The sequence below is a fragment of the Taudactylus pleione genome, unplaced genomic scaffold (genome assembly GCF_031769625.1).
Source record: "Taudactylus pleione unplaced genomic scaffold, aTauple2 ptg000095l, whole genome shotgun sequence".
Lineage (NCBI taxonomy): Eukaryota > Metazoa > Chordata > Amphibia > Anura > Myobatrachidae > Taudactylus > Taudactylus pleione.
The window spans coordinates 22262421-22288357 of record NW_028284497.1 but is presented as its reverse complement, the minus strand read 5'-3'; the positions used below and the strand labels follow the sequence as shown (position 1 = coordinate 22288357).

The window sequence follows — 25937 nt, the reverse complement described above, 5'->3', positions numbered from 1 at the left end:
TCTACCTATTTTAAACTATAAATGTAGGTCAATCTATAATGTAATTCTGATCATGAATTTATTTCAAACGGTAAACTATCCAGTGTCCTAAAATGTATCTAAAGTGACTCCTCAAATTAAAATCAACAAACAATTATTCGCACAGATTAATTTACACCTGTGGACAGTATCAGACTGGGATATGAAGAGCCCACCAGGGGAATGCAGTGGTAGGATCTTGTGCTTAGGAAGTGTAGCCAGCCACCAGAGAGAGTATGACCAGCCACTACAGAAGCCTGACAAACCATTTCAGAGTTCATAGTCTTGGCCCATATAGATAGATAGATAGATATAGATAGATAGATAGATAGATAGATAGATAGATAGATAGATAGATAGATAGATAGATAGAATTATAGTGCATGCATGATAATGTATAATAACGCTACTCAACAAAATGTAAAAAAAATATCTGCATCTGGCATGTGAATATGTGTATTCACTTAATTTAGGGATGTTATATTCAGTGGAAAAATATGATATTTTTTTCTATTACTTCACACTTTAATAGGTACACACAAATAACAAAAGCAGTAATAGCTATATCTGAAAAAAGTAAGATAAGTGAAAATTTCAATTATCTCATTTAAATATTCTTATCGTATTCTTTTATAAAAGCTAAGAAAACTACAGAAATGCTTAAACTACAGAAACTAAACTTCAGAAACTCTTTAACAATGCAAATTAGCCGTAATGTAATTGTTAATAAAGGATAACATGTAAAGTCACTTAACGCTTTCCGTTTGTACTGTGTCTCATTGGTCTCTCTAAAAAGGAACCAGCAGTAGCCCCCCATCATTGTATGGTCCCATCATCCCTGGTACAGATGCTCCTTTGTCAGAATGTCTTGGGGAAAACGTTCCATCTGTTCATCACTTACACTACCCAGGTTGTCATGGAGGAAGTCTAGATGGGAATTTAAAAAGTTAGTTTTAAGTGACATTCTACAACCCATATTATTGTAATTGTCCAATAGTTCATTCACAATGTACAAGTAGTTGGCCTCTTTTCTGTTCCCTAAGAATCCACGCACAGCAGCCTTGAAAGAGGACCAAGCAGCAGACTCAAATTTCATCAATTTAGCATTAAATATTTAATCCGTAAGCAGTTTCCTTATTTGGGGGCCAACAAATATACCTTTTTTTTTATCTTTGCTCTGCTTAACAGATAACTGAAATCCTGGTCTTCTTCTTTATTCAGAGCTTTCATTAAATTCTTCATTGGGCCCAACTTCAGGTACAGCGGAGATAAAATTATTTTATGCGGCTCCACCAATGGAGTGTACTTGACGTTTTTCTCTCCAGTAAGATACGGTTTCTCTCTCTGGCCACTTCTTTTTGATATAGTGATTTTTAGTGTCTCTGCTGTCCCATAAACACAGAAAACAGCAGTACTTTTTGATTCCACCTTGCAAATCTAACAACAGTGCAAATATCTTTAAGTCACAACAAAGATTCCATCCATGACCCTTATACTTGATTCCCTCGAACAATACAGCCATACTTTCATAAAATTCTTTCATGTCCACTGCATAGGCCAAAGGCACAGAAGGGAGTTTGTTCATATTATGGAGTAATACTGTTTTCAGACAACTCTTTGAAGAATTAATAAACAGTCGCCACTCACTAGTATTATGCAGAATACCAAACATAATCATTAAACTGTTAATATCAGTACACACACATACATGTACATTGAATTTTTCTTTTTAAAAAATGTTGCCAAAGAAAAGTTTCTTGTTCTAAAATTTTAAATTGTCATACCTTGAGCAAGAAGGTTCCACTGTTGCATCCTAAAACCCAAAAGTTTGACTTGTTGTTTTGATATTTTCAAGTAACAAACCAAATAATTTAATTCTTCCTGTTGATGTGAGGTGATTTGCCCTGAGTTTTGGGATGATACTCCACTGTAATTTCTGTATCTTCTGACTCGCTTTCCTCTGATGTCCCCAGGGGCATATCTATAATGGGTGCAGGGTGTGCAGGGCACACGGGTCCAGAGGCCCACACAGCACATCAGAAAAAAAGAAAATGTCAGCGCATACCTTGTCTCATAGAAAATAGTCAATATTGTATATTTAAAAATGATACATTTGTATTCTGTATATACTGTAGGTACTTATAATCTACTTTAGTATGCATTAGTTCTATATAAAACCGTGCAGCCTAATACCGGTATACATTAACAAAACAACATAAAACATAAGTTAAAACATATAGAGTCTGGTTCAGTTCAAAAACCAAGTTAATTAGGTAGAATACGCTCTAGCGTTTTACTTCCCCTTTCACTTTATATAGGTGTTTCCCAATGATGAGCATAAAGTGCAACGTGCAGTATGAAAAGATGCAGTGTGCAATCCTGTAATTATACTTAGAAAAACAGGTATTGTTCTCAATTGAGGTAGTTTATGCCTTCTGTCTAATTAGAATACTACATGTAATATGAACATAGTGCTGTATACATTCAAATGGTCTCAAGTCAGTGGTCTTCACTCTGCAATCAGCCAGTCTCTACAGTCCGTTACTTCTCCTGATATGGACTCAGTACTGTGTATGATGTATGCAAAGTGCAGTGTGAGTTAATTGCACAAATCCGTACCTGACTTGATATTGATCCTTCAAGATCGCCATTGGTGTAAGAAGAGTCCTTCCGCTCTCCAGCTAGGGTCCCGGATGGCTTCAGTGTCTGCCGGTAGACTTACCCGTGCCGCCGAGTCAGTGCTGCAGAGCAGCAAAAATCACTGGAAAAATGGCGGCGGTGCTGGAACAGGCAGCCCTTTTCCATGAGGCACAGGTCTTGCATTGAAGACATTATTTTTGATGTTGTACAGTATACAGTATTTGAGGGATATTTAATAGTGTGCTTAGGGCTTGATTCAGACATGGACGCTATTTGCGGACGCTCGTTCTTAAAAAGTGGCCGGATATTTAAATTGAGCGCTCGCTCTTTGCGCTGTGTTGATGCCTCTATGTCTGAGCGAGCGTCCGAAAAATGCGCTCGCTATTTTTTAAAGATGCCCCTTTGCCGTTCGTATCACACGTCATCTCCATTATTTATTAGATTAATCGGGAACATCGAAAGGCATCTGAACTGCTTGCAGTGCTTGTGGTAGGATTTACTTCCCGCTATCACTGCGAGCAGTTCAGGCTAAAAGACAACCAAGTGACGTGGTCGATGACGCTCCTTTACTAATTATGCACTCCCATTAAACGCCCTTTTTACCGTTAGGCACGTCTGCGTTCGGATCTCCACTCCCCCGTTTTCAAGCACCTCTCCCTGTTACCACCCACAAACGGTACATTCTGTCAATCAAATTAGCAGCCCTTCGTTGTTTTACGAGTGCACGATTTCCGACCGCAATGACTGGTTTGCACATGCGCATTGCGAACCATACGCATGCGCAGTTGTGCGAACATTGCTCAGAGCGAACGAGCGGCCGCTTATGAGCGGCTCTGAATCAGGCCTTTAGTTCGACTGGAATGCCCAGCAATACTAGTTAGACAAAAATAACAATCAGTGCGGTGGTCCTTAGGCTCACACCATAACATTGGGACAGTGAACGACATCATACAGAGATTTCTTTTCAACCATTCTGTCAGATTAGTTGCACAGGTTATGCAAGAAATATGGGGTGCCCAGATTTTATCCTGGTCACCAAGAGCATAGTCAAAGTACATTTTATAAGCCGTCTTTATCAAGCTGCTAATAGGCTTACTTTCTTACACTTTTTGGTGAAAATGTTTTTTAGCGGCTGCCATTACTTCATATGTTCTTACAAAAAGCATAAAAAATGTACTCGCAAAGATAAGAAATTACGAATACAAGAAAAGAATACCCCTGATTTAAATGGAGAAAGGAAAACAAAGATAAAATCACTGCCAGTAGTGTGAGGGCCTCATATCTCCTTATGGTGATCTGCCATCAGCCAGAGTGCTGGGACACAGAGACGGAGGCTACATCATGAAGTAGCCCACTGTGATAAAACCCCTCGGTCATAGTACAGTCTGGGGAGCTTCATGCTTACTTCCCCCTCTGCACGCTGACCCGGGTGCTGGAACATGAGCCAGCAAGCAACATGTTATCCAGCACTAAGCGGAGGGTTGTGTCCCAGAACCAGCACATGGAAGATAATGAGGAAGATGAGGAGGGGGGTTCTGAAGACGTAAAGATGAGGAGTCTGGGCAGGATGCGTATTCCCTAGCACAGACAGCAGGGAATTTTGCTGAGCACTTACTGTAAATTTCTAACTTCCATTTTTCAAAAAGCTTACGTGACATCGAATTTCTGATGGTATATTTGGGTTATATGCACAAAATTACATAGAAATTGATATTTATCATGTCAGATGCAAAATGGCTGTTGAGTAGTGTAATTAAGCACCTTATGGTGATCCTGTCTATACATACCACATTAATGCACTGTACATGTGATAGGGGATGTTGGTACTGATCGGCCAGTGTCTAAACCTCAATGAGAACTGCCATAGGTGTAGTAAAGGTGAAATACATGTAATTGTACATAAATTCAGCTATCTAAGCTCTTTTCTGGGATGATTTAATTAGGTTAGTGAATGAATGCAGAGCTACAATGCCATTCCTATCACTGGCAGGAACTGTGTTCATTATGCTAAAGCGCACAGCCAACAAGAGGAAGTGAGAGGGGTGTGTTGTGACCACACCCTTTGATTGGCAGGAGGGTGGATCTTGGTGTAGGTTCCAACCAAGCACGCATGTTCATCTGTAGTCCTGTTTCACCAGGAAACTGACCCACTAATAGAGTAACAATGCAAAATTGTTCACAGACATACCCAATGTGCTATGCAGCACAACAGATGGCCGATATATCTGAAAGATCTATCGGTCATCTGCTGATGTGTACGGGTGACCCGCTAATCACTCGTACACATGTTGCAGGGACTCGGCGGTGATTGATAGCTCAACTGGGCGGGCAATTTAAATATCCACCCAGTTGAACTTACCAATTGTCATATAGGTCAGCAGGTCAGGTACCCAGCTATAGAAAGTGCTGCGAAATGATCTTATTTATAGCAACATTCCACCTTCTTCTGCACTTTAGAGATACAGAGAAAAGATAGTAATTAGTGATAGTGGCTGTTGAATAAGATACCTAATCTGAGGTCTGCAGACAGACAAAGGAAATTGCGGCCACCTATATCAAAAAGAATAATTAAAGGACTCCTATTCCAGAAACGAATGAACTAATTTTCTTGCTTGTTCTTACCTTATCATCACTAGGTAATATGATCTTAATAGCATGGATATTATTTATGCTCAGAGCAAACTAAGATTTTCATATTATTACTGAAGTAACTTTGATGGTTGGATTTGTATTCTAATTAAAGCAGTATTACAGTTTGAATCTTTTGCTACCCTGTTACATACATTTTGCCTTTCATGTCTTCATATAGTATCTGAAACATGGGTTCCAGTGAAAACTTCTGGATCCCTGCCTGATGCACGGTAAAAATCTGCAATTATAATTATATCCATCATTAGTAAAGAATCATTTATGTTTTACTGACAATGTAAATATTTGTACCTGTGTTATATTCAGGTTGGGCCATGCATGTGCTACTGTTGGACAACAGATATTCATGTTTGGAGGCTGTTCAGCAGATGGAGTTTACTATAGTGATATGTATATGCTGGACACAGGTAAAATTTCACCCCAAAACTGAATATAACAAAATATGTAACCACCTTTGAATTGTTCACTTGTACATTTTAAATTGATATAAAAATAACATTATAAGATCCACTTTCCATGGAATAGAATGAAAATGTGTGGTAAACCCCAGCAAATAATTAGCAAATAGCTTTGAATTGTGTAACATATGTTAGACTAGTGGTTTCTGCACATTTGTTCCTTAAAAGTAAATTACTCACATTCAGCCTCATATAGGAAGCACAAACAGCCATAGCACTGTGCTAATTCTGCTGTGGTGATATCACAAGGCTCAGGCTGTAGTTCTGTGCCTAGATTTCTGCCAAAATGCATTGGTTTGAGTGACAAGATGGTGATTCTTGTTAAGCATGTCACTGTAATGAGCCTATTTTTGTGGAGATGTGCAAAAAATATATTTAACTTTGCAGAGCGAGATTGTTATAATAAGATAAAGGGGTGAATAGTGTATATTTTGGAATTAAGAAAGTATATACTCAGAGGTGTACTAGTCATATTAACTCTTAAGCTAGCACATTTATTTTGCACCTAGTAGCAGAGATTGGGTCTAATCCTGTACTAATACAGGAACGCGTTTTGAAGTTTGTTGAAAAAACGCATTTCTTTGTCCAAACAAACAAACAACACATGTAGTGAAGGCAGTACTTGTATTCCTCCACACTGATGATGAATTTAATCCATACATGACGCTAATGCTGCCACAGCTGCAGTTTTCGCAGCTGTGGATCTGCAAAAATATACTAATGCAACAGCTGCAGAAACTTGTATTGAGAAGCCCACCAGAGCTTTTGTAGCTGTCTGCAATTGCCAACACATACTGTATGCAGCACTGGACGTAGGTCAGGTAAGCATGGACTCCTTGAGTGAGTCTATGGTCGCGCAGAATTTATGGAGCCATGTTCTCTGCATTCAGGATCACAGACACTGCCAGAAACATGCCCCCAAAACACCAGAACATGCCTCCGTTTTAGTTGTCACTCCCTGTTACCTCTCACAAAACATTTGCTTCCTGTCAATGACTTGCGATTGAATCTTCAGTGCAACCGTATTCACAATTCAATCACCGAACATGTGAATTTTGGCTGGGATGCATGTGCAGACCACCGATAATTGCTTAACTGCGCAAACATCGTAATAGCGTACTACTCTGAATCAGGGCATGATATCAATTGTAATTATCCAATTATCTCCGACTGTATTTCCTATTAATTGTTTTATGAAAATGAGAACCACATCATTAGTCTAATCACATGGAATATTATGATGGATTTTACTGTGTCATTTACTGAGTAACTTGAATTAATGGCAGAGCAAAGGATTTGCATATGTATTTACACATACTTAATTCCATGTGTGTATGTTAGTAATCATTTTATTTACATATCTTTGCTTCTATCTTATTTAGCTTCTTTATCATGGCAATGTTGTGAGGTCAAAGGAGAGAACCCAGTTGGAAGGCAATGTCATTCTTTTACAGCACACCATGATAAGGTAAAGTCAGAATTAGTTTAAGACAAAATGGGGCCCTGGGAAGGTTGTGAATGACCAGTGGCTCATTGCACTTTCACATGTCCTATTGTCAGCCATATTGAGCAGCCAAATAATCACTTATATCTACATAGCACATTGCCAGATGCATTACACATGCCGACTTTACTAAATCTTCACTAAGCCTGATTTGCATAGGAGCTTAAGTTTATCTTCATTTCAATAAACAGCAGGATAGACTCCAGAGTCACTCACAGTATAATAATGATACATTTGTCTATAATATAGGAGCTCCAAGATATAAGAGCAAATGTAACTTTAGAAACATTTGGTGACAAGAAGACATATGTAGTACATAATGTATACAAATCTAATCATATTTTGTGGCTTGTAAAATGCGTCAAGCTATGGTTGTCAAGTACATAAAGCTAACCCATATCTTCTGTCGAATATATAAAACACTGAGGGGTATATTTACTAAAGTGCGGGTTTATAGAAATGGAGATGTTGCCCATAGTAACCAATCAGATTCTAGCTATCATCTTCTAGAAGGTACTAGATAAATGATAAGTAGAATCTGATTGGTTACTATGAGCAACAACTCCACTTCTAAACCTGCACTTTAGTAAATATACCTCTGAGCCTTATATGCAGCCAGATAAAATGTGCAGAACAGTATCTGGTGCCAAACACTCAGAGTTAAGTCAGATATGAAGGGATAACATAGATATACCTGGTGTCAAGTCTACAATAAGGAGTCATATCTGGTGCCGGGGGAGATGTATCAAGCAGTGTAAAGAGTGGAGAAGTTATCCATTGCAACCAATCAGCTTCTACATATCATTGTATAGAATGTAATTGATAAATGCTACCTCAAGCTGTTTGGTTGATATGGGCAACTTCTTTAATTGTCCACCTTTCCACTCTTTATGTTGAGTGATACATCTCCCCCTTGAGTCCTATTTGGTGGCATTTATTATGTGCAGATCCACATCTGGTGCCAAGTATTTGTATTCATATTTCTCCCTCTAGATTTAGGGCACTACTGTACCTTCCTCTCTCTCCTTCCCATCCTTCTGCCAGGTCCCACTCACAAAAGGTATAAGACTATTATCTAATAGCTCTGTTTCCTGCTCCACATTGAACTTCAACATCTAGTCAGATTTCTATATACAGGTATCAGTTGGTAAACAAACAGAAGGTAGATCTGATTTGAGCATTAGTGGGAATGATTGGCAGCAATTTCTGCTGGTAATATGTTTTAATTTAAGTTAATTTCTAATTTCATTCAAAATTTATTATAATGAAATGCTGTACATAATAAAATGGAGAAAACACACAATGTTTCACCTTAACAACCTGTACATACGATTCCATCTTTGCAGACTATTTTGTGTAGATGTTCATAAATTACCTGCACAATATGACCAATGTTCTTTAATATTCATATCCGTCTCCAGTTGTTGTATCAACAGTATGGTGGTAACTCCCCTTTAAATTTGCCTCTTTCCAGAAGGCTTCAGATTTTCTAGAAGTTTGAACAGATAAGGGGGCTCACAATGAAAAGTAAATGAATAAAAACAACTTTAATACCAATAGTAATCAATCTAAGGATCCAATGTTAAGCATACTACCAGCCAATCTCTGGAACCTCAGCAATACTGATTCCTCCTGTGTTCTTGGTATCTCCTCCACCCAAATAGACCTAGTCACCTCCTGGTCACTGCTCAATGCGTTTTATTGTGCAACTTCGTCAGGAGCGCTCCTGATGAAGTTGCAAAAACCAGGAAAATAATATATAGACCAAATGCATAGAACTCTGCATATGGGTGAATAGGAAAAGGTATGAGATGCCGGCACTCGGGATCCTGGCAGTTACAATCCCGACGCCGGGATCTCGATAGGGTTAACATACCGACAATTGTTGGTTGGTATGCAAACCCTTCCCCTCTCCCTACTCTAACCCTAACCTCCCCTCCAGTGCCTGACCCTAACCTCCCCCTCCGTGGTGCTTAACCCTAACCTCCCCGTTGTGCCTACCCTAACCCCGCACCCTAAACCTACCCACCCCAACACCCTGGTACTAACCTTTGGTATCCCGGGGGTCGGGATGACGGTACCGGGCTTCTGACTGATGTCGGGATTTCGGTGCCGGTAATAGAAGTGTCAGCATCCAGACCGCAGGGATGCCAAACACATACCGGTGAATATATATATATTCCTATGCATGCTTCTTTTGAGAAGTATATACTCATTTTAAAAATGAGTCCCACAGTGTTCAGGTACTTTTCATGACCTTACATTATTATCCATATTGCCAAACTTAATCACTGGCAACCAGGGGGTTGTTTAAGCACTTTCACCTACTGTCCTTCTGGGGATGCTTGTTTCTATTGGTAGTTTCTGCCGCTAGGTAGAGCCTCTTCAGTTATTCTAGTGAGATTATTCACAGACTGGCTGACTGACTTCAGTGAATGCATGTAGGGACCCAGCTGCTGACACTAGGTGAATGGAGCTGCTGCACGACATATTGGGCGGTCAGGCACCAGATTGTGTAATGTGTACCGGCCACCCTATATATCGGCCCGTTGGGTGTCGCATCGCTGTGTACACACATTGGTAAGCTCAACAGAAGACGAATGTGCTAAACTTATGGGAGGCTGTGAACTTTTCAGCCTTAAACTGGGTACACACTTACCGATGTCTGTACCCTGTTACGCGACGCCCGACGGGCTGACATATTGGGTGGCCGAGACACATTACATGATCTGGTGCCTGGCCACCCAAATATGTCAGGCACTGGCTCCATTCACCTGCTGGGCATCGGTAGCTGGATCATTCTGTCGGTCCAACATGCAGGCCAACGGAATGACCCCGATGGACTTCCTGCGGGAGCGAGCATGGTTGTCCACAGTGGGTACACATTCGCAGATGTGGACGATATGTCAGCTCGATCCACCAGAGCGGCAACATATCGTCTAATGTGTACCCATCTTTAGGATAATGTTAGTGTCAGGGGCAGTGCTAAATTTTGATAAGGGAAATGAGACAAGCAGGAAGCCAAGGACTGAAAGATAGTGGAATAACGCAGAGTAATAATGTAAGGCTCGTACCAAAACGGGGCAGGACATTTATGGTCTCAAAAACACATCCAACTTGCTCTTCCAACTGAATAACATTGATTATGAAATAATTAAAGTTATTTTTAGAACATCACCATTAATGTTATTCCTTCACCTCATAGGATATCTACCTGTTTGGAGGACTTGTGGAGACTGAGCATAAGACTAAGCTGTTGAAATGTGATCTGATGAAATTAAGTCTCGGTAAGCAAAACAATTAAAAGTAGATTACAGTAGATGGTATGGGGATGAGTTAGCATGAATTCATGTAAAACTATGTGATTTTAAAAGGAAATAAATAAAGTCCAGCCAATATATGGTTATTCATATTATTCACTATGCTATATGATACTAGTGGTTTGATCTCCCCTTGATACACACCAGCGCTTGCAGCCTTAGCTGTATGGAACTGGAGAGAAACATTTACCCATAAAATGGGATTACACCGCAAAGAACATCAGGCTCCTAAAAGGTCCGGTGAGCTCTCTAAGTTATTCTGTCTGATCGACATACCTTTGACCATTAGAAAAGATACATGCACGTCCTTGTGGAGAATTTTTATGGATTGATTTTTAATAAATGAATGAGAAATGTCTTTTTATCATGCATCTGACTGTTTGGATAATTCCTTGTTTGGAGTACAAATCATAATAAGATTGGCTATGAATGTCGGGGTTCTTAGAAGTTTCTGATGATTGGAACACAGAAAGTTTTTTCAATACATTTGGTTTTTTGTCCTCTCTGCATATTTGATAATATACATTTCTATTTAATTACTGGCCTCAATGGAAAGTGGATACAAAATAACTGTTTCCAGAGATTAACCCCATCTGAGTCCCAGGGTAGAGAGAATTTTCCCCTTATGATTCTCTTTAAAAAAACACTTTATTTTGCACTTTTTTTCTTCCCATTTTTAATTGAAACTATAATAGGGCCAAATTCAATATGGGGCGAAAAGTCAGTTATTTTCGCCTATTTCCATTATCCCCGTTTTCAATTTCATTGACTTTATGTCGGTGCGAAAAGTCAATGTAAAAAAACGGGGATAATTTTTCGCTTGCCATTAGCAGGCGAAAAAAAGTGCAGAATTGGGATTTAGGGGTGCAGGCTTAAAAAATTGCCTGCACCCCTGGGAATGGTCCCTAAAGATAATGTGTGTTAAAAAAAAGTAAAAAAAATAAAAAAAAGGGACACCCCAAAAAATGTATTTACATTTTGGGGTTTAAAAAAAAAAACATAGGGAAAACACTTCTAAATTAGCGGAATGGAGTCCAGACAGGTTCCCTTATATGTGGCAGGTGTTTTATTCATTGCAGGAGTAGCAGCAGGTGCATTTTTGCAGAATTTTAAAAAATAATTTAAGGGACTTAAAAATATGCTTGCACCCATTTTCAAGTACCCCAAATTTGATGGGCATAGTTATTTTTCCTAAAAAAAACTTCTAAATGCTTTTCTGCATCACCTTCTTCAAAGCCGCATTTATGCACCTGCCGCGGCTATTTAAAAACCCGACTTTCTTCTGCAGGCAAAAACGGGGGTATCCATAGTGATCCCCCAGGTCTGGACATATTTAGGGGGGGTCCTACAATTATTTCCCAAAAATTCCTGTATTTTTTCTTTGATCCAAGTTTCACCTGTTCCCGATTTCGCCTACTTTGAAATTGAATATGGGGAATAGCGGGCACACGCGCTCGATACTTTTCCGCCTGGATAACAGGCGAAGGAGGCGAAAAGTCCAGCAGGCAAAAAGTCTGGACTTTTCGTCTTAAATTGAATATGGGCCTATGTGATACAAAAGGGAGTTGAACAGGATAGCAGCGCTGTTTATTTTTCATGAATTTTTTAAATGTGATATTGGTTTGTGGACTCTTCCAGATGAGGAATGGTCCTTTATCCTGGGGAGTGGGGGATTTGTTTGTGCTGCTACTTGCTGTGTTAGACACTAACAGATGCAGTATATGAGGGTGGTTCAATAAGTAAAGTAACAAGGCCTCTCATGTGTTTATTGTTCTCTATTTCATTCTAATTTCCCACCAGGCCAGAGCAGGTAGGCCACTGCTCCCCCTCACCGCCATTAGACTGCGTCTCATATCAGTCATACTGTCCCTACATCAGTTGTAAGATGGCGGGGCTGGTGGAAACATGGTCAGATATTGAGGTGCGTAGTGTAATAATATTTCTGCATCTAAAGGGCACACCAGCAGCTGAAATTCATCTGCAACTTGTCGATGTGTACGGTGATAACGACAACAGGTTTGGGTTTGGTGCACTGCCTTTGATCAGGGCAGAACAGACTTTCAAGATGAGCAGGGATCCGGACAGCCAAGCACATCCACTGCAGATGACAATTTGTGTTGCATTGAAGGTCTGATTCTGGTAGACCAACGCATTTGAGTTAGTGATATTGCTGACAAACTGAACATCTCAGTGAATACTGTGCACAAATTAGCAACTAGGGTACAGGAAAAAGTGTTCACGCTGGGAACCGAAGCAACTCACAGAAGTTCACAAAACCAATAGGATAAGATTGTCTCTTGAGCACTTGATGCGGTACCATGAGAAGAGAGTGCAGTTTCTTCAGCGTATTGTTACAGCCAATGAAACGTGGGTTCATCATGTGACACTGGAGATGAAATAACCATACATGACATGGAAACGCTATCGTCCCCACCTTCAAAGAAATTCAAAACAACTCCTCAGCAAAGAAGGTCATGCCGACCGTGTTTTGGGCCCACAAGAGCGTGCTTCTTGTTTATTTTCCCACCAAGGGAGATACTCTGAATGCTGTCCACTAATGTGACACTTTGAGCTGGTTGCGGAGGGCAATTAGTCAAAAATTACCAGGGGTACTGCGAACAGAAGTCGTATTGCTGCATTTGTAGGTATATTTCTTATATATGACTTATACTGATTAACTTAAAACCAAATATATACCTCTGAGTCTGTGTGATCTCACTTAATAAGAAGCAGAAACTATTATCCTTATTTATCCTTACTAAACAGAGAGCACCAAAAGGCAGTGATTTGTTTGGTGTTGTTGGCAATATTTGAAAGTGACAATCATTTAAAATACAAAACCAACCTTTTAAATTATTGTAACCTTAAAATATCGTCCAAACTCGCTGAAAACTTGCTGAAACATGCAAGTTGCAGGCTCTGACATTTGCCCCATAGTGTGCTACAGTATGTGGAAAGACAATTTAAATCAATATACAGTACTGTACAGTGTGTGAGATTGTACTGAATTAATAATAATATATGTGACTCATCTCGTAGTCTGTGAAAAGTATATTTGGGTTTAGACCAGTAAATCATTTTCTTTATACATGCAATAGATAGTGATTTAATGATATGGAAAGCAAACATGTGAGGACAACATCCTACAGATGTGAAAAGGTTGTGTTCTTACTATGTAGCCTGAGTTTGGTTCTTACTTCTCCTCATGAACTATGGCCAAATGCATGTTTCCCCAACTTCTGCTCCAGACCACTTTATATTTTATAGTGTCACAAGCTATTTAGCCTGTGACATACAGTATGTCCACTTAAAACACAATTAAACAATCATGTCAAAATACGTAATAATATACAGAGCACATTTCTAACTCCCAAAGATAATTAAAATAAACAGGAAACATCTTACTTTACGCTGATGCTATTTGTTTGAGACACAATGGGGTATATTTACTAAAGTGAGAGTTTTTGGAAGTGTTGATGTTGCCCATAGCAACCAAATCAGAGTCTAGCTATTATCTTCTAGAAGGTGCTAGTTAAATGTTAAGTAGAATGTAATTGGATGCTATGGGCAACAACTCCATTTCTAAAAACGCTCACTTTAGTAAATTTACCCCAATGCGTAGAGTGATGTAGAGTTCCACGTGAGCAAAATTTTTCAGCAATTTGTGTATTTTTTGTACTGGGCACAGTCACCTAAATTGTTACACATTCATTAGTTTGCAAATGTTGTCACATTTTGTTCTTAAAACTCCTTACGCTTAGAGAGCTGGAACAGGGAAAGGTGTGGACATGTAAGAGTTGGACGAGTACAGTAAGAGCCCCTGCTGCAAAAACATACTGAAGATGAGTGTGTTTTGATCCTGCCTACTAGTGTTCCATGGCACAAATCAGATTTCCATGTAGTTTGTTAATGGAAAGACAATGGATGTTTGTATTTATTAAACTTAATTAGTACTTTTATTTTGTATTTTGAAATGTATTTAATTGCATTTTACATAGTAAATGTAAGTTTGTATTTATCGATAACGCTGTCCAGACCATCCTATGTATATGATACTTCTTTAAAGTACTATTGTATACAAATTGGGTACTGTTACTGTAGCATTTACTACTAACATTGTTTAGGCACAACTACTGGCATAAACCAGACGCCTATGCTACCCTAGCAGAGCTTGATGTAACTGGAAATGTGTCCAGCTCTGCAAGCTAAGTACAATGCATTTTTTCTCTGTAACATTTTACACTTGCATTTTTGGTGCAACATGTTTGTAACTCTAAATCAGCCCCAGTGTTGTTACGGGATGTAGTTATGGGTCTCAATCCCGACACTGTAATCCCGGCAAGGGATTTAACATAGGCGTCGAAATACCGACACCTATGTTAATACCGACAACAGAACGCTGAGAGGACGCCGAACCGATCATCCTCTGCCGGGGGTGAGTATACACTTAGCCGGGGATGGGGGAGTTAGGTTTAGGGACCCCTGGGGGGACTTAGGGTTAGGCACACCACCGGGGAAGGTTAGGGTTACGCTAGGGGAAGGGGGGGTTAGGGTTAGGTGCCCCCCGGGAGGGTTAGATTTAGGTGCAGGGAGGGGGGGTTAGGTTTAGGCACTAATGGGGGGAAGGTTAGGGTTAGGCACTAGGTGGAGGAGGTTAGTGTTAGGCACCCCTAAGGGAGAGATAGGGTTAGGTGGGGGGGAGGGATAGGGATAGTATACTTACCTGCGCTGTCTGGATTTTCACCCATCGGGCTGCCGGAATCAAGATTTCAACCGACGGGCTGACGTCCGGCGGTAATTCATACTGATTCCATTGCTACCAGCACCTAAGGCTCACTGACTTGAAATGAGGCTGCTCTAAATCTGTCTTTCTGTGTGTACCCATCATAATTTGGCACAATTATTTTTTGTCTACTTGGCTAGCATGTCGCTGCTAACCTATTATACTAGATTGTGAAAATAGTGCCGATTAACATGAGAACAATTCTTATTAACTTGGTTTCTTTTGCTGGCTATGGGATCTATTTACTAAGCAGTGTTAGTGGACAGAGTGAAAAGTGATAAGAAAGTGATAAGGTGCCAGCCAATCAGCTCCCAACTGTCATTTTTCAAACACAGCCTGTGAGATGGCAGCTGGGAGCTGATTGGCTGGCACCTTATCACTTTCTACTCTTTCTCCTAACACTGCTTAGTAAATAAACCCTTATGATTTGTTTGCCTTTATTGTTATTCAGTAAAAGAAGAGATTAGTTTGTACTAACAGCAGAATGATATACAAACCATCCATACAAAGCATCCTGGTTAAACAATATATATTATCAATAAGGAGTAAGTTTGATACATAATGTTAGAGAAATGTTTTAGATATGATGTTCCTGACAGTAAGATTGCCATTCTATGTTTTTAAATTTGGTTATATATGAGACGGTTTCAATTATTTAAATAGACAGTTGCCGCAGATTTGCATTTAAAGGAAGGGTACTTAATGGAACTCTACCCAGACACTACTTAATGCTCCTAACGAAGCTGGAATACAATAACCCAGCAAAACGCATACAGCTTTCTTTGGATTGACTCCTGGATGTTAGGTGTGTGTATCGAAGGACGTATACTTTCTTCTGGAACTATAACCTGTAGCGCATGACGATCACCGCGTGGACTTTCCTTTGACCCATTACACTGCACTTAAAGGGTTTGGTTTGGAACAGACATTACCACAGAATGGAAACATCTTGCTGCTAATTACACTACTTTGTGGAGACAAGGAGAGTGTCTGAGCACCATACCTATTACACTGGAGTCTAGAGGCTAATCTCTCCTTTTTTAGCCATTTACCTGTGGCCATTGACGTTTTGAACTTTTAATATATGATATTGTGATAGTTGAATAAAAAAATTGTATTTTAATTTGAAACCTGTTCATATTACTTAATTGTTTAAGTTTATCAGCACTGGCATTTAATTATACATATATTTATTGCCTTCATTTACTGGGACTGACGCTCCCTTACCAGCAGCTTCATTGACAGCGCGTCAGCTCTATTTCATTTATATACATTAAGTATTTATGCTGTGTTGTTTATTAATATATTACTAATAACATGACTGTAATCTAGCTTAGAAATACTTAAACCTGCTGAATAGCTTTCTTTCACAATACAATGTGTTTGAAACTGTTCCTATAGAGTATCCACAGCAGAGGCACAGTGATAAATAATGCACAATATGACAGATTAAATTGGAAAATACAATGTTATTGTTTTATAGTGTGTGCACATTTTTCCAATGTAGGTGTAAATTCTGATAATACATTTCTTTAATCATAACCTTTAATATTTATTTTTGCAACTATTACAGTTGTTTAAGAAAATATGTGAGTTTAGAAATACTCTATGTGAGGTTTGGTTTGTGTTAGCAATAAGTGTATGAGAGCCAACAATTGGATATGTTCCTCAGCGCTATATATTGGTCTGCCCCTTATACATATAAAAGGCCACTTATAAACCCTTTTGCAAGACTAAACAAAAAACAATAATGTACAAATAGGCGCCCGAATAATAGGCCTGATTCAAAGCTGATTCACAATGCAACTACGGATGCACAGAGGAATCCATCGTAGAGTGAGTGACAGGTTGTCAGCACTTGGGAGTGGTGACGGGTGGTGGTGTGAAAAACGCAAGTGTGTCTGTCCGTTTGAACGCCATTACATGGGTGTATATAAATTAGCCACTGCGATTGCATACATAGCTCTGCGTGTCAGAAGAGCTCCCAAGGCTGCAGCAGGTCAGACCTTCCGCAAGGGCAAGGTGGCTGCTCGATGTCCATCGATGTTACCGATATTTACGAACGTAAGCAACGTCGTACACATATGAGAAGACAACAGTGGATCTTTATGCTGGAGTAAGCTTTGCACCAATTAGCATATTTTCGCAGCTACGATGCATGTGAAATCACAGCTGTGATTGAATTAGCGCCCGTCTCTGAATCAGAACCAATGTCCCACAACAGTTGATGTAGCTTTAGTTCCAATTTTCAAGTCATGAGTTATATGAGGCTATGCGCTGAGAAACCCAGCTCTAGAATAGTCATTCTTACTCCTCTATGCAGCCCTCACCATGCTTTATTGATCTACTTATAGGAGAACAAGTGGATATTCCCGGTTATTGATCACTAATTATTGTACCTGAGCTTCTACATGTAAATCTATTAAATACAAATAACAACAAGAGCCACATCTAACTGTAATACCTTTGGGAGTAAATATTACCCAAACCCTAAATAGGTCATTTATTAGATACATTCAGATTGCAAGTATATCTCACAGAGGGGGAGATGTATCAGGCCTTGGATAGAGATAAAGTGGACAAGTTGCCCAAAACAACTAATAAGCTTCTAATTGTCATTGATCTAGCACAGCATTTATCACACAAACATTATCATCTGTCCTTTTTCACTTGCACTACCATCAAAGGAAAGCTTTGGAGTGTCCTATGGATGTAAATGTCAGCATGGAGGAAAATTAAATCTGATGTTGCTGGTGTCCTACACAGCAGTAGTATTATAAAGTGTAACCCCTGATTGCATGGATGTGTGATGTGGTAGTGTGAGATGTCCCTGGTGATACCCTTGAGTCAAATGTTTAGCTGTAGCTCAGTCTCTTTTTCCATCCCAGGTCTCCTAGGTGAACTACAGAGATCACTCATAATAATGGGCACCAGGTCATATTAATCAATACATAATGGGTCTCATTCAGACCCGCTCGCAAGCGGATCGATGGTTGTGCATTGCGACCATCGCGACCATCACCTGACCGCTCGCAAAAGCTGTGGGTGGTCATCCACAGCTTAGCGAGCGGCCAGGAGGCCGGCTTTTAAAAAAAAAAGCGGCCGCCCTCATTCAGAGCGAGCGCTCGCTTTTTGCGAGCGGCTCTGAATGATGTCCAATATGTATTGTGATGTTAATAGTTTCAAAGATAGCAGCCTTTAGTCAATGAGAGTGTTCAGGTGACATGTGGCTCGCCATCAAATCATTTAGAACATAAATGACCTTAAAACACCTATAGTTACCCAGTTAAAAGAAAAAGTCTAGGTTGCATTTAGAGCAAATGCTTACTTCTTGGCCCCTCTCTAACAAATGGGCAGCTAAGCCGCTTACCACATACTGCTCCAATGTAATGTCTTTATACCTCTCAATACTAATGTCCTTCTAGCTAGTCAGCATTTGGTTTGGATCCAGTTGTCCAGGGAAAGACTCTTTCCTTTCTCCAATTGGACAATGTAGAATTATTGCTTCTGTGTAACACAGGACTGATCCTCCTGTCTGGCACAATCTAAAGCTGGGTACACACTAGACGATATATCCGTGGATTGAAGTGACATATCGGATACATCGTCTAGTGTGTACCCATGATATGCACGCTCCTCTGGGTCGCTAATGATACAGTACCATGCTAAAGAATGCAGCATGACATTGTAGCTCCCCCCAGACCCCCCACCCCCGTCGGACCTGGCATTGGCAAGTGTGTATGCATTTGCTGCATGCAGAGTCCCATTGCCAGCGATGTCATGCTAGGTACACTTGTAGTGTGTACACAGCTTAACTCTCTCCTCATGGGCATGTATGTAAAGCTTCATGCAATTCTGAGTCATGCATACAGGGAGGGGAAGTCTGTTTCTGAAGGACCTCGCATGGGGCTGGTGCAAGTGCTGATACTAATGATGACAATTGCGATTAAATCAATGGGCAGCACGACTTTCCGTTTGGAGACACTGATCCTCGCATTAGCTGAACAGAATCTCACATTAACATAAGGTAGTAAATTTGACTTCCGTGGCTGCATGCAACTACAACCACTTTGCGTCCAACTCAGAATCAGGCCCCTAACCTGCAACCATTACAGTATTTACTTACTTACATTCTCTACACACAGCCTCTTCTCTTAGCATCAAATAACATCAATTATTTGTTCCCATCTGTACTTTACAGTCTAATCATCTTTTGATCCAACCAATCATGAGGCTTTTTTGGGGCATGTACACTAGATGATAAAACTGAACGATATGAACGATAACGATATTGTTCAACGATATATCATTCATATTGTCTAGTGTGTATGGTCCGAATGACCAACAATGCGCGCTCCCGCGGGTTGTTAACGATATCCCCAGTCGGCTGTAAATGCATCCCAATCTGGGGATATCGTGAGCGATGCCATGCTGCTGAATGGCCCCTCTCCCCACCCCCACCGTCATTCGTCGATAGTCAGAATCGGCAAGTGTGTATATCGGCAGCACCCCCGCTGGGCCTGCCACTGACAATATTGCCGCATACAGACATTGTCTAGTATGTATGCGGCTTTAGTATGTGACAACTCTTTAACCTGGTTCTAGACCAAACACTGATGATAGGACAATCAACTGATATTTGTTTCTCTTTCACTACCCTCAGGGTCATCTGCATTCTAAGTCCTCTTCTTGTGGTCGACATTAACTCTGTCATACACTCAACTCATATCTCTGCATTATTATTCCAGACTCACATGTTCCAATCTTTCCATGTCTGACCCTAAATCAGCTCCAAACTTCAGTTTAAACTGAGAACCTTAAACACAAAATTGGAAACCTGAATTCCGAGTCCTGGGAATCTGTATCCTCTTCCTCTGAAAAAATATTGTTACTTCCAATTTCAGCTTCTCATGCTCATATCCCAAAGGAACACTGCATGAATATACAAACTGCATGAATATAAAAAATCTTTACAGTATATATTTCTCTGCTGCAATATGCTGCTTCTGAAAGGTGTATATAGTATATAACTGAATGAGTATTGATGGTTCTCAACCAAATTGTGAAACAGGTCCATCCATCCAGTATATATGGACATCCTATGTATCTGGGGCCCTGTTATAGATCCAAGATGTCCATCATCAGTCAGTCAGTTTTCATAGGGCAGAGTACATATTGCATTAGTGGAATTCTAGCAAATTACACTAGTATTATTATTATTATTATTATTATTATTATTATTATTTATCCTTTATATATATGGTACCATAAGGTTATCATTTATTTCTATGGCACCACAAGTGGTCCACAGCTACTTACACAGTACATAAACAGTATGAAAAAAAGTGACTTACAATACAGACTTGGACATGGTTTGTAAAAATTTCAGTATCAGCATTCGTAATACCCAAATACTAAGCAGAGAGGCAGAACCCAAGGGATACGTGCCATTGTAGGCAATGGGGAGGAGATAATGATATAAGTGAGGGAATTAAAAGCACTTGAGGGAAGTGAGCTCTGCTCATGAGTGCTTACAGTCTAACACAATGTACTGTATCTTTAGTAATAGAACAGCTGAATATAGGTTCACATAACTGTTAGCTTTATTATACACCCAAAAGTAAACAAATTCATTGTTTGCACATTTTGCAAAGGAATAATGTACTTTTTGCAAAAAAGGTAACACTTATTTTCTTGTACTTTACAGCAAAGATGAAATGGAAGATGCCTCTGTATTTTGGGATTCCACCAGCATGCAGATATAAGCATACAGCATTTGTTTTGCAAAATCATGTAAGTACTTTTATCTATGTACTAAAAAGTGGGGCTCCTGTTGAGTTTCCCCCAAGAGAGAGAGAGAGAGGCATGCACCTCCCCCCTGCACCCATTGCAATATCTGCCCGTTCCATGTTCCCTAGACTGGGACGAAGCCTTTCCATGAATCAAAGACTGGAATATTTAACCTTGCTAAATGTGAAAAATGCAGAGCAATGACATAAGCTCAGTCTCTGCTATTGTGTTGTAATGGTCTATACTTGGTGGTCATATATGATCTCCATTGTTTCTTTCCAGTGTGCTAAGGAAGAGCTTGTGAAGAAAAATGTGAATATCATGAGCACAGTTTCTTTTATGGGGTCTCAGAATGTTATGAATGCAGATTAATATAGTAGCATAGATTTATCAGTTTACCAACCTCAGCCACTTTTGCTGCTCCACTTCTCTATAGAACTGTCCTTTTTTGGTTTGCCTCCAACTTCTGTGATGGATCCTTTAATGTCTCCATTTTTGTCTGATGCTGACTTCCTCTTCCTCTACAGTGTTTCTCTATTTACACATCTTTTTTTCAGTTCTCCTTTGGCCTCCACCACTACCTACCTCTACTCCCCTGAACTCTTCGCCTTGATGTCCCAGCACTATCTCAAAGTCAACATGTCTAAAAAGAGCTCATCATCCTTTCCCAATTCTCTAATGTCATTATCCCTTCCCTTGTCTCCCTCATAGCTGACAACATCATATTTTCTTGTTTCCTGTGTCCACTGTTTTGATATCATTATTGATTTTACCCTCAGCTTCACTTTTCAAACATAGTCCCTCTTGTAATCTTGTTGTTTCCTCCTTTGTGACATTGTCAGATGATGCTCTTTTCTCACTCTGGATGTAAGCAAAACATTTCTCCGTTCTCTCATTATTTTCCACCTTGTCTATTGCAATATCCTCGATTAGCCAGCCTTCCCCTCACCCTACTTTCTCCTTTACAGTCCATCCTATATGCAGTGGAGAGGCTAATCTACTTCTCTCAATTCTCCTCATCCACTGTGGTATTGCAAATCCCTTCACTAGTTCCCCATTAACGTCACCTTCACCACTCGTCACCTGTAAAAATCACTGCAGTTGCTCCCTTTTTACATCTGATATTGTCATGAGATACACTCAAGTTCAACCTCTATTCCGTACTTGTCCTTCTCCACTCATCCCATATAATATCCACCTCACCCTGCCTCCATCACTCCATCACTTCTCACCTGCTGCTCACTTCTGTTGGAGCTCCCTGCCCCACCAAAATCGAATTCACTATAGCCAACACCACTCACTCTACTGGTCATATTTATTTGTGTCCCACTAGCTCTTGATGTTTCCTCATTCCTCATCCCCCTAAACTGTAAATTATCATGAGCAGGGTACTCTCCACCCTCTATCTCTTGCCTGCACCTCCTTCCTCTACTGTATCTCATATGTACATGTTCTATGCTTATATGTATCTGTATTAGTTTTATATATTCATATATTATGGGATTTGTACTTGCAATTTGTACCCACATTATCATTATTAGGTTTAATATATATCTACTGTATGTGGTTTATGGGCCTGATTCAGTAAAGATCGCATTGCGCATTCGTATAAGCCGCACTGTGCACGCAGTACTATCGCACTGTGACTACGGACGCTCAGAGGAATCCATTGCAGAGTGAGTGACAGGCTATGAGCATTTGGTGGTGGTGACAGGGGAGTGACGTAAAAATGTGCCTGTCCATTTGAACGCTGTTGCATGGCTGTGCATAAATTAGTTACTGCGATTGCATACGCAGCTTGCGAGCCCAGTGCGTTTGAGGAGACATGCAATATCTGCCACTGGTCAGACTTGGTGTATATGCTGCATACCTATTCGATGTGTGTTGATGGTACCGATGTTTATGCAGAAGAGCAACATTGTACGGATGTGAGAAAGCAGTAGTGGGCGTCTTTATGCCGGATGAGCTTTGGAAAGCATTAGCATATTTTTGCTGCTGCATGCCGCATGAATTCACAGCTGCGATTGCAATAGCGATCCTTACTGAATCAGGCCCTATATACAGACTGTCCAATGCTGCGACATACAGTATGTGGCATCTAACAAATAAGCAATGATAATGATATGGGTTTCTAAAACTCTTTTTTATGTACATTCTAAGACTTGGCACCTATTTCACACATAAGTGATTGCATCGTCAATTAAACCTTTCCTAAACTCCTAATTCAGCCTTAATTAATTACTTCTTTAAATCCTAATGAAATCCTTAATTAATTAACTAAAATGAATTGCTCTTATTACTGCTTTCATGGAGGAACACAAAAGTGAGAGCATGCCCATGAGTCAAAAGAATTAATTTACTAACATTGCAATTCTAAGTGAAATTTGCAGGGAAGCATTGCATCTGAGTCTTGCTTTCATTTTGTAACACGCACAAGAAAGATAACAAGTTGTTGCTGATTCTTTGTTTAGTGCGTATTTAGCAGCTAAATGTGTCTCAATTAGAGTTAGGAGTAAATGCAGCTACAATGCAATTTTGCACCGTACAAAACCTTGTCACACTGCAAGATGGACAAATTTAATACAATGTACAGTTGGTAGGGGGAGCAAGTTCTACTTCAACTTTAATTTACAGTCTAAATATAAGACCACCCAGTATGTGAGTGCTACATTCGTAACAGGCAGTATTTGCCCTGCATAAAAAAGCCTTTGTGCCCGTTACATATACGTTTCTACATTTAGGAGTATTTGCTTGTAATTATAAATGAGACCCCATGATAGTAAATTAGCCTTATTGTGACTGTTTACTGGATTTCTGAGAAGAACTTCACGTGTGACTTCCTGGAGTATTGTACTTCTTATTCGACAGATGGTATCATGATCTCAATCGGGATAGCGGCGTTAGCATTTTGCCGAGCAGTATATCGACGTCTGGGATCCCGTCCGATCCCGTCCAAGCTAATTAGTTTTTTAGGAATCCTGCAAAATTAGGAATGCCTCCTAAAATGTGCAGTCTACAGCACATAATTGAAACAATATTTAATTCTCTAAAAATAGGTGGTTCATTTAAATCTATTAAGTCCAAATTTACATATTTGCTGATTCAAATGGTACATGAGATTTAGTTAAGAAGAATCAGCAATCTTAGTCTTCTGCACCGTAATATAGTTTAGTTAGGTGGTTCTGGAAAAAGGACTGTTATTTTATTTTAGGGAAATGTGCCTTCCACTCATATACACAAACACTTCATATTTATATTTCTGTTACATTCCTGACAAATATTAAATCCTTGTAGGCAGAACCAAAACATAAGCTGCTCCAATCATGCTACAAGAAACTTGGTGATGATGTCACAGGATAGAGACGGTTACTGCTTGCATCATCATGTAGTTCTCTGCCACAATCATTAAATACAGAGCTATGATGCCATATAGTTCTCTGCCACGTAGATCTCTGCCACAGTCATTACACACAGTCATGATGTCATGTAGTTCTCTGCCTCAGTCATTACACACAGAGCCGTGATGTCATATAGTTATCTACTACAGTCATTAAAAATTGAGCCATGATGCCATATAGTTCTCTGCCAGTCATTACACACAGAGGCATGATGTCATGTAGTTCTCTTCCAGTCATTATACACAGAGCCATGATGTCATGTAGTTATCTACTACAGTCAATACACACATCGCTGTGATGTCATACAGTTTTCTGCCACATTCATGACACATAGACCTTTGATATTATGTAGTTCTCTGCCAGAATTATTACAAACAGAGGCATGACGTCATGTAGCTCTCTGCCACAATCATTACACACAGCTGTGATGTCATGTAGTTCTCTGCCACAATCATTACACACAGCTGTGATGTCATGTAGGTCTCTGCCACAATCATTACACACAACTGTGATGTCATGTAGGTCTCTGCCACAATCATTACACACAGCTGTGATGTCATGTAGTTCTCTGCCACAATCATTACACACAGCTGTGATGTCATGTAGGTCTCTGCCACAATCATTACACACAGCTGTGATGTCATGTAGGTCTCTGCCACAATCATTACACACAGCTGTGATGTCATGTAGTTCTCAGCCACAATTATTACACACAGCTGTGATGTCATGTAGTTCTCAGCCACAATCATTACACACAGCTGTGATGTCATGTAGTTCTCAGCCACAATCATTACACACAGCTGTGATGTCATGTAGTTCTCTGCCACAATCATTACACACAGCTGTGATGTCATGTAGTTCTCTGCCACAATCATTACACACAGCTGTGATGTCATGTAGTTCTCTGCCACAATCATTACACACAGCTGTGATGTCATGTAGTTCTCTGCCACAATCATTACACACAGCTGTGATGTCATATAGTTCTCTGCCACAATCATTACACACAGCTGTGATGTCATGTAGTTCTCAGCCACAATTACACACAGAGGCATGACACCATGTAGTTCTCTGCCACAATTATTACACACAGCTGTGATGTCATTTAGTTCTCTGCCACAATTATTACACACAGCTGTGATGTCATGTAGTTCTCTGCCACAATCATTACACACAGCTGTGATGTCATGTAGGTCTCTGCCACAATCATTACACACAGCTGTGATGTCATGTAGTTCTCTGCCAAAATCATTACACACAGCTGTGATGTCATGTAGTTCTCAGCCACAATTATTACACACAGATGCATGACACCATGTAGTTCTCTGCCACAATTATTACACACAGAGGCATGACGTCATGTACTTTTCCGTCATA

At 39.9% G+C, this 25937-nt stretch overlaps 1 protein-coding gene across 1 annotated transcript in view; it reads left to right on the top strand.

Moving 5' to 3' along the window:
* Positions 1–25937, top strand: part of LOC148526672 (kelch domain-containing protein 3-like) — an 88658-nt gene that overhangs the window by 30023 nt on the left and 32698 nt on the right. Inside the window, exons 8-12 of the mRNA XM_088470260.1 lie at positions 5468–5519; positions 5614–5714; positions 7148–7233; positions 10475–10556; positions 21080–21165. Of these exons, the coding sequence (XP_088326386.1) occupies positions 5468–5519; positions 5614–5714; positions 7148–7233; positions 10475–10556; positions 21080–21165 (407 nt within the window). The remainder of the gene's footprint in view (positions 1–5467; positions 5520–5613; positions 5715–7147; positions 7234–10474; positions 10557–21079; positions 21166–25937) is intronic.